The 15,591-nt window shown below is 32.4% G+C and overlaps 1 protein-coding gene across 1 annotated transcript; it reads left to right on the top strand.

Annotated features, from left to right (window-relative positions):
- Positions 1-10,711: 10,711 nt before the first annotated feature.
- On the top strand, positions 10,712-14,263 carry LOC129307953 (uncharacterized). Its single transcript, XM_054948906.1, has 5 exons — positions 10,712-10,869; positions 10,967-11,022; positions 12,441-12,544; positions 13,442-13,496; positions 13,576-14,263. Exons 1-5 carry the CDS (start codon positions 10,798-10,800, stop codon positions 13,703-13,705), a joined length of 417 nt encoding a protein of 138 aa, XP_054804881.1. The 5' UTR covers positions 10,712-10,797; the 3' UTR covers positions 13,706-14,263.
- Positions 14,264-15,591: the final 1,328 nt, after the last annotated feature.

Genomic DNA, 15,591 nt, shown 5'->3' with positions numbered 1-15,591 from the left:
TGATTAAGTGAAGCATGAATTTCCTAAAATCATCATCACTATAAGTTTCAATATCTTCTTGGAAAAAAGATCCCAAATTAAATCCTTCCATGATAAAACATCCACACTCAACCTAAACCTCATTGCCTCTTTCTTCATTATTTCTTTTATTAAATAGTGTAACAAATCAATTATTGAAATTAATAAGTAACATATAATATAAGTATAAAATAACTTGACTAAATCAAAAATATCAAAGATCAAACATTCATCTTGATTGATAGAAAGTTGTGGAATTATTTTATCATCACAAAGCGTGGTTTCTTCTACCTCATCATAATTAAGGGCAAGAGAATCTTCACCTTCCATGATCCAATACTCAATATCATCAATACTTTCATAATTATTAGGATCAAAAGATCTTTTCTTATTATAAACTTTAAAACACATCACAATACGAAAGTATTAGAAGTTAAGAACTCATAATTAAACTTATGTTAAACAAATTGGAGTAAAGTTTAGCAATGATTAAATAATATACCTATTTTTCGAACGAAAATTGTAATGAATAAATAAAAGATCATTTAACCTTTTATGCTCCAACCTATTTTTTTAAAAATGTATTCTTTCAAAAACACTCCAATTTCTTTCACAACCAGATGAAGATGAAGTTTGGCTCAATAGTCTCATTGCCAATTTTTAATATTTGGTGCACTATCGTCAAACATTTTCCATCATTCATCTATGAAATTTAGCATCCAAGATAAACATAAGTAAGAACTATAAGAAGTATTATAGTTAAATAAAAAATAAAATTTACCTAGCCGTAGTGTGTTTGTAGATGAAATGGCTAAAGAATGATTGAAGCTGTCAACTCTATTTTAATACAACAAACTTTCTTGCACAAATTTAGTTTTGTTAGTAGTGACTGTCTTACTCAAAACATCAAAAAATCCAACCGTAACCTCTAGTTCTTTAGAAAAGTTTTGCTTATCATAAAAGAATATAAGATTTAAGAAATAAGATGTTGCATGAAGCTTCTGATGAAGTTGAGTATCTCACCTTTTCTTATAATCCTTATATAAGGCTTGTACAAGATTTTTTTTGTTCATTAATATATTCTTGATAGTTTTTCTTGCCTTATACATGCCATCAGGTACATACCCAAGTGAAGGTCTCATATCAGCATTAACAATTCTTAATAATCAAATAAGTGATGAAATAATTTAGACCACAATTTTACAATCATTCTAAAAATGACTATCCAACACAATCAAAGTCACATCATTTTCCTTTTCCCCTTTTGAGTATCTAGAACTTGTAAACACTTTACTAAGGCTTGCAAATCATGTTTGTACTCATAAATAATTTTCAATGCAATAAAGTGATACTAAACCATGTCACTCTAGGACAAATAATTTTTGTCCAACCTTCTCTTTTTCTCATCCAAGCAAGGGAAAAAGCATGATTGTAAATAAACTATGACACCATAGATGCACGTGTTGCTAAGCTATTCATAACCTTCATTTTACCAATATCTCCTAAAATCAAATTCAAACAATGTAGCATGAGGAGACCCAAAAATCAAAGAAAATTTGTTATATAAAAACCTCCCAGCAACTTTATAATTAGCTACATTATTAGGTACCAAGTGCATAACATTTCTAATTCCAACAAAATCAACCATTTTTATGAACAAGTTGCACAAATTATGGGCATTCTTGACTATGCTTGATGCATCAACATATTTAATAAAAATAATTCCCTTATGAGAGTAGACAAGAAAGTTAATCAATTGTCTATTTATTTGATCTTTCCAATCATCAGCCATGATTATACAACTATTATTTTCTCAAAAGATTCTAAAACTATCAACTAATAACTGAATTTTCTTTTTAGTCTCAAACAATAGTTTGGTTCTCATAGCATGGTGTAACATCTCAAATTTTAATTATTAGATTATTAAGAAATTAATCAAGTTTAGTTATAAAAATTGAATGATTTGATGTGGTGTGTAGTCAGAGAGATCTAATATATGTAATTAGTTGTAATTTTAGCCCTAATTATGGATCCGTAATAAAGTTGAGCCACCCGAGTATCAAAAGGAGGAGGAAAACATAAAGAATTATGTCTGTCATATGTCGCGGCATACAACATGTTCGCTGCAACACATAAATGACCACTGAAGCAAAAGGGCCTCCTTGTGCCTCGTAAACTAAGACAAAAAGAAGATGATGATGATGATGATGAGGAAAATGAATGAGCTCATCTTTACTCTGCTAGGGTTTGTCACATTGGTGATTTGGGAGTATTTTGGTGTTATTCTTCCATTCTCTTCCACTTTCTTGAAGTTTTTTATTAGGGTTTGGAAATGAAAGATGATTTTTGATTCATATAGATTATGGGTCCAAATTCATTGACTTAAATGGAGTTAATTGGAGTTTTTTAGAGTATTTAAACCTTGAAAAAATGAATTTTGACATCTTAAGTTGGTGAGCCTCATTAATACTCGAAAATGAGCATTTAATTGGGATTAATGGAGATTTTTGGGACATTAATGGCATTGGAAATGATTAATGATGCTATTGGAAACTAAAGAAGTTATTAAACCCAATGGGTAAGTTCAAAAGCGAGAAATAAGAGTGTTGGATGTTGTAAAAGTGAAAGTGTGAGAGTTGAAATTGTGCTCTTGACAATGTTGTTGAGTTTAGAAGTGAATAAATATCGATTGAGCATTTGGGCACCATTTTAGCTTGGGAAATCAAGCTTGAAAGATAATTATTGAGGGATAAACCTTTAACCTCTCAAAAGTTTGAGGTAATTAGGCAAATTCTATTTTAGGTAATTGTTTATTAATTGCATTATAAGGTAAAATGTATGTCTTGGCTTGTATGATTGTGATGTGTGAATATGTAAACATGTTATAAAATATGAGATAGTATATTTGCTTGATGTGAACTAAAGATGTGAAAGTGAATTTGAAATGAATGTCAAATTTTAATGTGGTATTATAATGAGTAATTGATGAATGGTGTGATATATTTGGACGGTGGTTAAGTGTAATAGGTTGAAGATAATTGTGTTGAAATGGAAAATGGTAAATATATGTGGTATATGTGATAATAAGATTGATACTCACTTGGGTAGTGTATTATCGTAAACCCAATGTGTTATTAATGAATAAAAGAAATTGTGAAAAGAAGAAGTATCGTACATGGCATGATCAATTAGTAAGAATTCGTCTAGGAAGATGAGTATTTAAAAATTTATATGATATTTTTAGCTGCTTTCTAATGCACGAGGACATAGCCTGTCCTATAGTTTGTTGAGAGACTGTTCCATAATTTATCAAGGGATAAGAATTTAACTATCTCTATAAGTTTATCAAGGATTTGAGAATAGGAAAAGTCATGGCCCGAGAGTGAGTCCTATGGTCTTTGGACAGGTCAAACCTTACAATTAGTGAGCTTAATAGTCCAGTCACACAGGCAGAGATCTATTTGATATTATAGCCCACGATTTCAGTCAGAGAAAATAAGAAGGGTATAAGGATAGTTTAATCATACATATGTGATTATATGACATGTCATATGGTTTTTTAAGTGTATGGCAAGTCAAAATAATAAATTAGGTCATTGTCACATGTCTGTATGTCTTATGGCGATGTATCTTGTGATTAAGATGAGAATGAGTTAATCGAGAAATAATAATTTGTGTTACATGTGTTAGTGTACATTTTAAGAAAATCAATTTCAATCTCATGTGTTTATTCAATTGATATGCAATTGTATAGAGTGGACTTCCTTTAATTACTGAGTTACTAGACTCGCCCCTCTTCTTTAATATTTTACAGGGTCTAGCTCTGGTGTAAAAAGAAAAAAGGCTTTAGAGGCTTAGGAATTTGAGTATTCCTATTGTATGCCTCTTTAATCCATTTATTTTTGTATAATAGATTGAATATTACCAATTAGGATACATTTTTGTTTACACTTGCATTATATAGTTGTTTGTGATGTCTGGAATGTATTTTGAGCCCTGAGATACTATTTATGATAAGTTGTAAATGTTAATAGGGCTAAAATATTAATGCAAGCGTAGTAAGGCTGTTTTAAATATGATATGAATGATTTTTAATGAAATGTAATGTTAAAACCTCCCACTTCTATTTTTGATATTAAATGGATTGAGAAGTGAAATTTTTATATAGTGGTGTATTTGTACATATGGTATATTGTACAAGTAGCCTTAGGTCTAATGAGCATGATGTGAGTATTAGAAATGGTTGTTGGCACTTGTGTAGGGTTTTGGACACCCCTTTTTATTGAGAAAGTTGAGAAAAATTGTGAAAATGTGTTTGGTTGTCTAACTTCTTGGTGTGACTTGATTTGGAAATAAAACTTATGCCATTAGCTAGATTATTTATAAGCTTTTTGTAAACACCTAAATCATGTCATTTAGATGTCAAACAGAGAAATAGGGCACACTGAAAGTTGACTGAATATGCTATCAAATGATAGCAGGATTTACTATCATGAGTACGCAACATGATGCAGCTCGTCACACAGAGAGTGACAAGCTACGATGCATGGTGCACTAGCCATGGCGTACTATTCTATTTTTAACAACTTGAGATTTTTCAACTCCTTTCACTCCTCTAAGGTATCTCATATTTTTATAACATTATTTTACTCTGATTAAAGGTCTAATGAATGATTTTAACTTACTTTAAATTATGAAAACTTGAGATCCCGTTATTTTAAATTATAAATTTGGTAATTTCTTTATGAGTTAATCTCTTGATTGCTATGGATTTAGAATGTTAATTATATTTAACAAGGGAGAATGTTTTAGATGGAAACTTGGCCCTTTATAACCAAGGTCAATGGCTAGAATTGCATCAATCGTAGATTGAAAGTATGTTGAATTGACAACATTCAATGGGATATAACAATCATACATCCACTTAGCAATAGCTAAGTCTACTCTACGTATAGGTTCTTTACCTATAAGTGCACTTTGTATCACTGATTGTGCTCTTAGGATTGTTCTTAGTGCAAAATAGTTATTATAACATCCAAAAAATTTTAACCCTGATTTATTAACTTAATTAGGATAGTTAGTGAGTTAATGAGGTGTGTGGCCAAAGGAGCTTAACTTGGCATAATTGTTGTGATTTCAGCCTTAGAAGTGGGTCCGGATCGATGGTGGGCCACTCGGGCAAGGAAAGATGACAAAAATGTGAAGAGTTATGTTCTGTGCCACACGCCGTGTTGTGTGGTTGGTCCACTCCACTCACGGACACAATTTAAATGTAGCGGGCTCCTCTATGCCATGTGTCACGGCGGACGGCAGCATGCGCCGCAGCGCACAGCCAAAAATTAAATATATCTGATTCATTTTTGTGTGAAAAGAATAGAAGGAGAAGAGGAAGAAAACAAAGAGCTCATTTTAACTCTGCTAGGGCACTACATTTGGTCTCATTGTTGATAGATTGAAGCTTCCAAACACCCAAGGTAAGATCATGATGCTTTCTTCTTCCTTTCTCTCCCTCATTTATGATTATTTATGATAGGGTTTGAGTTGGGAGATAGATTTTTGGTCCATACGAGTATGGGTCCGATTCCATTGGTTAAAATGAGATTAATAAGAGTGATTTAATATATTGGAACACCACATTGATATTTTAGAAATGGTTGGTCCATAGGAGCATTTAATATCTGTAATTGACATTTATGAGGTAGTTAGGAGAGGTTAATGTGCATTAATGATGGTTTGAGGTGTTATTAATGATAATGTACATTAATAAAATCTAATGAGCCTATTGGGTATGAATGGGTAGTGGTTATGAGTTGATAAAATAGTGTTTGTGGAGTTTTATGCTCAAGAGTTAAGTAATAATGATATCCTTGTGATATGGTTGTAGAGAGGTTTGTTTTGGCACTATTCGAACTCGTTGAAGCTTGGGGAGGTTGCTATAGTAAGGGGTAAACTTTTGACCTCTCAAAGGTTTGAGGTAACTGGAAGAAACTTAATTTTTATAGTTGTCTGTTAATTGCATTGTGAAATGTGATTTATGGTTAATTATGCATGTTGGCAAATGTGTGATTGTGAAATGGTTTCTTTTAAAAGAAAACCTTGATTTCTACCACCCTTGATGTTTTATGAAATTAATTGTGAATTACGAATAAGGGTGGAGAATTGTGATGAAATATGTGTTAAAGTGTAGAGTAATTGTGTTATATGAGTTCATGTGTTGAGAAAAGATTGTTAAAATGCATATTATGTGTGAAATGTGCGTAACATGATCATTGGTGGGAGTTCGCCTAGGGAGAGGAGTAGATTGGTTGAAATTCACGTCGTATTGGCAGTGACTGTTAGAATTGGTAACTAGCCTTGGCACCGACTATTGGAATCAAAAGGTAGCCCTTGTCCTATGGTTGATTCTGGACTATCCTACTTATTTTATGAGGGACTTAAATCTAACTAGTCTTCATTGATTCATAAGGAGGCTAGATTAGGGGTATGACACCTTATGGTTATTAGTATTGGGAGAAACTGGATTACATAAGTGATTGAGTTAACCCTGGCCTAGTAACTCCTCACAAGTAGAAGGCTGGGTTAGTCCGTGAAGGACATAGCCTCGTGATAGCCATCGATTTTGTGTCGGAGGTAACAAGAGGATATGAGGTTGGCATATGATCATGCATATAAGTCCGACCACATGATTGTTAGTTTTGTGGTATGGCACGTGTTAAGGGCGCATGGTTGTTATTTTTGCTACCCTGAGTTATGTTTTTAAAAATAACATGATATAATATTTTGTGACAAGTCTGGTCATATGATTGTTAGTTTTGTGAACCGTGGCCTAATTCTATGTGAAATATATGTTTATGTGCTTAATTGCATCTATTTAAAATTAATTTGTAACTGTACGGGTTAAGGGAAACTTGATTATTGAGTAGTTGTACTCACCCCTCAATTCTCAATATTTTTAAGGACTAGCTCATCGGATCCAAGTCGGGGAAAACATACTGAGGCTTAGGATTAGTGGAGTAAATCCTCTATATGTCTCTCTTTTATTATTTACATGTGTATTTGTTAATGTAATTGCCAACTAGGATTAATTGTCATGATTGGTGTACTACTTGCATGATTTTATATTTAACTAGTGTATTTTGTGCCCTGAGTTAATGAGTTTTTGTTGTGAACCTAAGGATAGGGCCAAAATACTTGTGCAAGTAGGAACATTTGTATTTTTGAGAAATATGAATGAAATGGTTGATTTTGTACAACCTTTCCTCCCTCTCTGTATTTTGTGAAAATTGAGGTTGAGTGGTGATTTTGTGAAACAAGTGTTTTTGGTTGTGTGTGGTGTGTTGCACGAGTCCACAAGAATTCATTGAGTATGGTGGGAGGGTTGGTGTAGGCTATTAGCACATGTGGTTGAGTTGCGACACTTAATTTGAGAAATTTTGTAAACATGTGTCAAAATGAGTTTTAGTGTCCAACTTTTGATAAAAAATGAATTTGAGTATGAAATCAATGTCATTAGCTAGAGCTAGGAGAAAGCTTTATATGGGCACCAAAACCACCTCAATTAGACATCAGACGAAGATTTTAGACTCGTCAGAAGTTCGCTCCTTGTGCTGTCAAATGATAACACTGATCTGTCAAATTTTGTGTAATGTGTCGTGACATATAGCGCCTCACGTCGCGGCGCACGTGTCAAATTCTGTGTGAAAATTTGTTTTGAGTTAAAAAACTCATTATTTGGGTCTCATTGTCTTCCAAGCTTTCGCTTTGTTTTTAAAACTCTGATCTGGAGTCCTTAAATTATATTTGAAATTTGAAATGACAAATTAGGATTCCTTTGAAATAATTTTAAAAAAATTCTTCTTTTAAACCCTCGGATAACTATGCTTTAGAGTAATTTGTGGTTTAACTTCAGGGAGGTTATAGTTATCTTTAGGTGCCTTTCTATTTTCAAGTTGAGTTTGAATTTTTAAATGTCTTTCCTTTGGGGTTTGAGATTGAGGAACAAAAACTTCTTATGAATTTCTATTATTGCTTTTTAATGGTGTGACATTAGGATCATATGGATTGTCCTCTTCATAATTATCTTGCTTTTTGCCTTTGTTCTTTCTAATCTCCTTCCAATTTTCTTCCATTCGATAGCGAATATCAGCAAGTACCTTTTTGCAACTTATTGCATCCCTTTTCTTTCTAGTAAGGTGTTTGTTTCATTTTGTGAGTCCCTCCACCACCAATTTCTTTTGCATAGTACAAACATTTTAAATGAACTTTGCCATCTAGGAGCTTGACCCTAGCACAATGCTCCCATATAGGATTTATCTTTGATCTAACAAATTGTATTGATGTAGTAGTTGAAGCATATTCAAATGTCACTTTCTACAAGGAAAAATCTATATTTGTCATCAAGGGACCTACTCAACATATAAACATCGATCAATACACCAACTAATAAACGTTAATCCACTATATTTGCAAGAATATCCACAGGTCACACTACACAAACAAGGTTCTATGGTTGATAGTTGTAATATATTTGCAATTTTTCCATTGATCAAGGCAACTTGTAAGCCCGAATAAATGCCAAGTATTCTATTACATTAATGAGTTTCAAGTACAAAGATTAATATTAATAGTTTTTTATATATAAATTAATGAAATTATATCAATTAATAAACAATTAAATATTCTCTTTTTCATAGATTAAAAATACTTTGTAAAAGCATACAGAGTTAAACTCTTTATATAATCTAATCCATCAATAAGGATTAATGAAATGCAAAATATTAACATTAAAGTCTTAAGCAGATCTAAATTTTCAATCCACATATTTATCAATTTCTTTGTATATAAAACAGCAGAGGACATGCTTAAGAAAAAAGTTCCAATTCTTGGCTAAGTATGTTTAATATTGGCAATGAAGCAATTGAATATTCAAAAGTACAATAAGAGTGAATTTCTAGAGGCTGTATATGACTAGCCTAATAAGACTAATTACTCCATCATGTTCTCCATTCATAAACACATACAGAGTTTGTGTGAACACCCACTCAACATGACATATGCATAAGCAAAAATATTTGTAAGACAAATACCTTTTCTATATGGATTAGTACATGCAACATGAGGAAGGGGTGTGAATTGTTTCACGAATAATTTTTCTATTCGGCAACAAAACAATCTTCACATGATGTCAACCTAAAGATTCTAATATCTAAGGACTTGAAATACAAAAATCTTACTGTGATGATGAAGTAGACACATGAAGAAGAATATCAAAACTCAAAAGACGATTGGACAAGAAGAAGGGAATGGTGATGGGGATCAGTTGGTAGCAATGAGTAGAGGCAAACAAAACAATCAACGAGACAAAGAAGAAGGGAGGATGAATTTTAGAGTTTAGCATCGCTGGCTGCTTAGCTCGGTGTATGCCATGGTCAACATCAATTGATTGGGGCTTGAGTGAGGGTCAACATCAATTGCGTAGCCGTAGTTGCACCATTGTAGAGAATGAGATGAGAAGGAGGACAAAGTTGAAAATGTGTGCTCTGCTCTATGTCCATGCATCATTTTAGTTTTAGGGAAAGGGTAGATGGGTCATTTTATGAGTTGTTCAGTTTTTAAGAACTAAATCAAGTTTTTGATTTAAAAGCCAATCCACAACGATTTAATCCGACCTAACCCCAAAATAAGTGTTTCATGTTGACCCAGTCGTTAGCGTGGTCTAATCTGATTTTTAAATAATTGATTATCACATCAACACTAAATACACTAAATTCCGTAACATTTTTAGGGTGAGAGCTCTATGGTGATGACATGGTGGAATGTGAGTAAATGTCTAGTATTTCAACATCTTTGATGTTGACAAAGCAAAATTTTAAAAAATGCCCACAGATGAATGTATGCATCATTTGATTATACCATTTTTAAATGAGAGAATCACATCTAGCCCCCTCATAAGAGGATTAATTACAGATAATGACCAATAATAAGTCCCATTCAAAAAAAAAGTCATGTTCTCATTTTAATATTTTATTTTTTATGGATTTTTATTTGTGATTAATTCCTTTGAGGAGTATTGCTAAATGTGATTTTCCCTTTTTAGATCCACATGGACAAGTCTTTACCAATTATATCTTCCTCTTTCTGTTTTTGGTATCTAGATGAGTTTGTTATCATTAAGTTTAAGGGTTTTATAATTATTATAACCGCCATTTAATTTATTTAATAAAATTATATTATATTATTAATTCAAAACATCGTTGACAGTACGTTGCCATGATATGATACTTTTCTTATATAAAAATACAAGGCATTTTTAATCAAATCTCACCCTCAATAAAGTAGTTATCTACTTTTTAATTAATTCTTTTTTTTCATATTTACCCCTATTAAATACCCTACAATAAATATAAAGTCATTATCAATAGAGACATTTAAAAAAAAAAGATAATAATTACATTTCAAAAGATTAAAAATATTTTATATTTTTTAACATTCAACTCTTTAAAAAATATTTTATATTTTTACCAGAGAGAGTGACACTTATTCCAAAAATATTATATTTTAACACCATTGGCGACCCTCCCCATTCCTCATTTCAAAAATATGATGTTTCATTTTCCATTTTATTATTAATATTAATTAATACATCATATTTAGGTCTATTGTGTAATAGTAAATCATCGGCAAGTGAGTGAAATTCGTTTATTTGCTGCAAGCGTAAAGACGAGCAACTATCGCAGCATTATCTGGTCTGTTCCTTCTGAAATTCAACCACCAAACAAAATGGCGGCGATGCCTTCTCCTCCTCTCTCCGCCTCCAATTCCGCTAACTCCGCCTCCCCTTCTACCAACCAGGTGACTCCCTCGCATGCTTCTTCTTCCCTCATGCACGCTCGGATTTGCTTTTTTTTTTCCCCCTAATTATTTGAAGGGTTTCGCTTATATTTGCCAGGCGGAAATTGCTGAGAGCAATGGCGACGAAAAGCCTGATTTAACCGATGGTCTCGAGTAATATTCTACATCCGTTTCTCTCTTTTTTTCCTTTTTTATTTCCCCTTATTAAGTTTTTGGCTTCGTGTGTAGTTATTTTACGCGATCTTGAACCGAACTAGATTTTTTGAATTTTATTTAAGTTCATTTAAAATGGAGGGAGTGATAGAAATTGCAAGTATTTCCTACCCAGTTCTCTTTCGACGGCCTTATTCTTTTACCATGAAAGGAAACTGAGCTTCTCTTTCCTGTATATTCTCCTCCACCTGAATCTTTGAAATCCCGTTCTCGAACGTATTTGTGATTCAATATTTTCAAGTAGATGATCAAGGAAGAAAAAGGATATGTTTATACACCTACATTGCATCCTCATCAAGTGAATGCGTCTGTCTTGTATGCTGTTGAACATTTGAACTAAAAGCAAAGTCATGTTATAGTCAACTTTCGCGGTTCAGAAGGACAATAAGAAACGCTAATAATTTTCTTAATGGATGCAGCATAGAAAGTGTGAGAAAATACAACCTTATTGATCTGACAAAAATGTTCTGATGTGATGATGTTAATTTTTTAAGATATTGTTATCTGTGCACGAAAGCTAGGAAAAAGTGACTATTGACTGAACTTCTTAGTTTTCGCGACTTGGATGCACACAAGGAATAGATATCTGTCTGATATGCAGGACCTATTACTACAAAAGATTTTGCTAAATAGCATGAAAAGACAAGACAAAGTGACAATACCTGGAAGCTGGAACTATAAACTGTGACAAAGTGAAAAATTAAATAGAACTGAACGAAGAAATAAGCAAGAAAGTGGCATGGTTGAGATTATGCAAATGAGAGTGTTCATGGAACTTACTGGTCCTGCCTGGTTTTGCATCATCAAACTGCCTGTTCTTTCTTTCTTTCTTTCTTTTTTTTAACCATTCAGGTTTGGTTTTGACCTTTGAGTATCCTGCAAGGAGAAGCTTTCTGCTCCTTCTCTATCTTCTTGCCTTGCATATATAGTTTACTTTAATTCCTCTTTACTACTATGATTGATAAAACTATTGTCATTTCAAATCTCACTGTACAGAATTAACTTTCTTGGGGATATCTTTAAAATGGACTAAAATTGTCTTTGGCTATCATGTAACTTCATTTTTTAGTCAAAATAATATGGCCATACAAAAGCCCCATCATCCATCCCCTTTCCCTTGGGACATATTCTGAAAACAGGTGACTACCCTAATTTGCCTCTGTTTTGAATCAATTCATCTACATTTTTGAGAATTTTTCTTTCACAAAAGAATCTAATTTTACATCTAAAAATGTAATTATGGTTCCATATAATATGCACCTTGTATTTGTATGACATGTATCCTTGGATAGATGGATTACATTTCTTCAAGTTCCTTGTCCAAATGAAGATAATTATTTTTGTAATTCATTTTGTAGTGATCTGGATAGCACACACTACATTGAAAGGTTTAAAAAATATGAGGCTGACTACACCCGTCGCTTGATAGCCAAGTATTTCTCTGGAAAAACCCTAAACGGAGGTATGCAACAATACTCATTCAAATGGATATGCAATATGATGACAAGTTAAGTTTAAAGAAATTTAAGGCGCCTGCTTTCACTGCTAGATTGTGAGCTTGTGACTTGTATGATAAATTTCCTCGATTTCAGTATAAGAACTGCTGTGCAAATGCTGGCAAATATATTGACACAGTTCATATCATGTTTCTTTTGGGTTATGGTTTTCATAATTCTGACATCAATTTGTGACCAACGATGTGATTTGAAGCAAAAGCGTTTATTGCATAGTCTCTCCTGCACTTGGTTTTTGTGCTCTTGACCACTCTCTCTTTGGATCTCAAACTGGTTCTATCGATCTATTCAGATTGGTAACGTTCAAATCTACAGTCCTATGTGAGATGATGTTTTCTTTCTTATCTGCAGTCAATCAAAGCATTCCTATTTTAAAATATAAGAATTAGTATTAGCAATTTAGGAAAACAGTTCTCGTGCCACTAATGTAGTATTGGACAAGTGAGATGATATATGTTAAGAGTGTATGAAATTGTAATGGCATGTGATATTGTAAGGAAAATAAAATATCTTATCATCTTGTAGTTTCATAATGTTAGCCTATTTCATTTATTTCATTTCTTTCATACACGTATTTTGACACAATGGGATGGCAGCAATATAGCCTTTAGAACGTGAAAACTTGAATGAGACATGATACGACACGTCAAAGAACACCTAAAAGCTTTTAGCTTTTCGTTTCCCCTGATATTTCCTGTATGTGTTAAAGTTCATGTTTCTTTAAAGAGACACAGCCTGGTCATGTTTACAATAATGTCATGACAGCAAGTTAAAAGCACGAACTGAGCTTCATACTTTGTTCTTTCTTAAGGTATAAACTTGACAGTAAATAAGACCTTTTGCAGGCAACATATTTGATGAGCAAGTGACAATAGATGATGAAGTAATAAAGCCAAGCAGGTAAATCAAACTAAGAATGTCTGAGGGACCAAAAATTTTGGACATTGCAGAACTAATGTGCTAGGTAATCATTGTCCAGGTTGCCTTGTTACCATTCATACGCAAACCCCATTGTAGGTTTTGAAGAGCAATGCAGCAATGGATCAACCCCAGGAGTAGAAACTCCTCCAAATATGTCAAATGGGAAACACATTGTGAAGAATAGTTGATCGCACATTTGCATATATGTACATCAGAGAAGATGGCTTCATCAAATGCCAATACCAATCGCAGAATGATTATCAGGGATTTGATGAAACTGACTGACGTGATGCGTATAATCATGTGTAGAGGGTTCCTGATTCATACAATTCAATATAAAGAAAACAGACCAACAGAGGTCATTGAGATTATGTTCGATTATTTCAATGATGGGTTTGTTATGCATTGTTGATCCATTTGTAATTCATAAATAGTCTATACTTGATTTTAGTGTATGAAGATCTGTAGAATCATGGATCACAATGTGTGAGAGCACAAATGAACTATTTTGTTTGAGAGGGTAGAACGGCCAATCTCAGCGAATTGAATCAGAGCTTCTGAAGTTACATCAGAAGCCAGCAGTTTGAAGGCTGAAGGGATTGAGCATTGAGGGATCATTCTTTTACCCTTGTCTGAAGGAATGGGAGAAGCCAAGTTTGGCTTGTCTGTCAAAATATTTTTCACTTGCCAAACATCATATGAATTATTTGGATTTGTTATGAATAAAATATATTTTTTTGGGAGAATCTCACCTAGGCCCCTATAGTACAAAAATTTGCATTTAGGGTTCAATATAATTTGAAAACTCTTTGTAGAGCCAATGACTTTAAGTGAAAATATGTTTTAACGAAAAAAAAATATGCATTTGCTCTTGGGCATTTTATTGTTAATTACAAGACGTTCTGTCGTGTATTTATAAACATTGTATGGTATATTCATGAACATTTTGTTCTTTTATTCGGCGCAACTTGTATATTTTCCTTTAAGTTAAATCATTTTCACTAGATTAATTATACATTACAAGACATTGTGTTGAAATTTTATAGACATTGTATTGCATGTTCATGAATATTTTATTATTCTTTTATCATATACAACTTGTACATTTCAAGTTAAATTATTTTTACTAGATCAATTATGCAGTATAGAATATTGTGTTAAGAATTTATGAACATCATATTGTACACTCATGAAAATAAGGAGGGCAAATGTATTTTTCTTTCATCAAAACATTTTCACTTAAGGCTTTTAGGCTTGTAGACAATTCAAATTATATTAGGTTTGTGCTTTGCGGGCCCTTAGATGATATTCTTCCTTTTTTTTCTATTTTGACATTATTTTTATATTATGAAAGAAGCAGAATATTTAACAAAAAGATTAGGGAAAAATACTTAAACTATAGATCATCCATTAAATTTAGATGGTCTAAAGATTATGTTATCTTGGCTGGGCAAAGGAATTGAGCTTTGGGTAGTTATTCTTTAGTTATTATGGCATGAAAGTGTGATAAGTCAGGAATAAAATGATATGATATTTTTTCTCATGAAAATGGAGAAGGGAAGAGAGTTTAAAAAAGAAAAGGGAAAGGGAAAAATAAAGGAAATAAACTCCTTTTAAAGATTTGAAATTGGAGGAAGTTAAAATTATAAAGAATGATAACATGGGAAGATTTTGAAAAATTGGCTGAAATCTTTCCATAATTAATTTCCTATTAATATTCCTAGATTATTGTCTTTCACATTACTTATTATTCTTCCATCAGTTATTATTTTATTGGTGAATTTCTTCCTTCTTGAAAATAAGCTTTTACTAATAGCTGTACTCCAGCAATATATATTTCAGTTACTTCATCCTTAAATGGTAATTTATTAATTTTAATATCTATTAGGGCTTTACTTATTAGAAGTATTCTTAAAGCTCATTCTGTTAAAGTTGATTCTATAGGGTATTTCTTTTCTAACATTACACATGCATATTTTTCATGTTTTTTAAATTTTACAAGTTTTTCTACTTTGTTTATAAACCTTTCATTTTTTAATTCTTCATGTTTTAAATTTAATTTTGTATCTCTTAT

This window comes from Prosopis cineraria, unplaced genomic scaffold (genome assembly GCF_029017545.1).
Source record: "Prosopis cineraria cultivar Desert tree isolate PC_DT_omini unplaced genomic scaffold, ASM2901754v1 PC4, whole genome shotgun sequence".
Taxonomy (NCBI): Eukaryota; Viridiplantae; Streptophyta; class Magnoliopsida; order Fabales; family Fabaceae; genus Prosopis; species Prosopis cineraria.
This window is presented reverse-complemented; position numbering and strand designations above follow the sequence as displayed.

Bases quoted from the DNA above. Each gene is read 5' to 3' on its own strand.
- LOC129307953 (XM_054948906.1), top strand. From the start codon at position 10,798: ATGGCGGCGATGCCTTCTCCTCCTCTCTCCGCCTCCAATTCCGCTAAC. The intron at 10,870-10,966 runs GTGACTCCCTCG...TATATTTGCCAG, and splicing joins CCTCCCCTTCTACCAACCAG to GCGGAAATTGCTGAGAGCAA. The intron at 11,023-12,440 runs GTAATATTCTAC...TTCATTTTGTAG, and splicing joins GATTTAACCGATGGTCTCGA to TGATCTGGATAGCACACACT.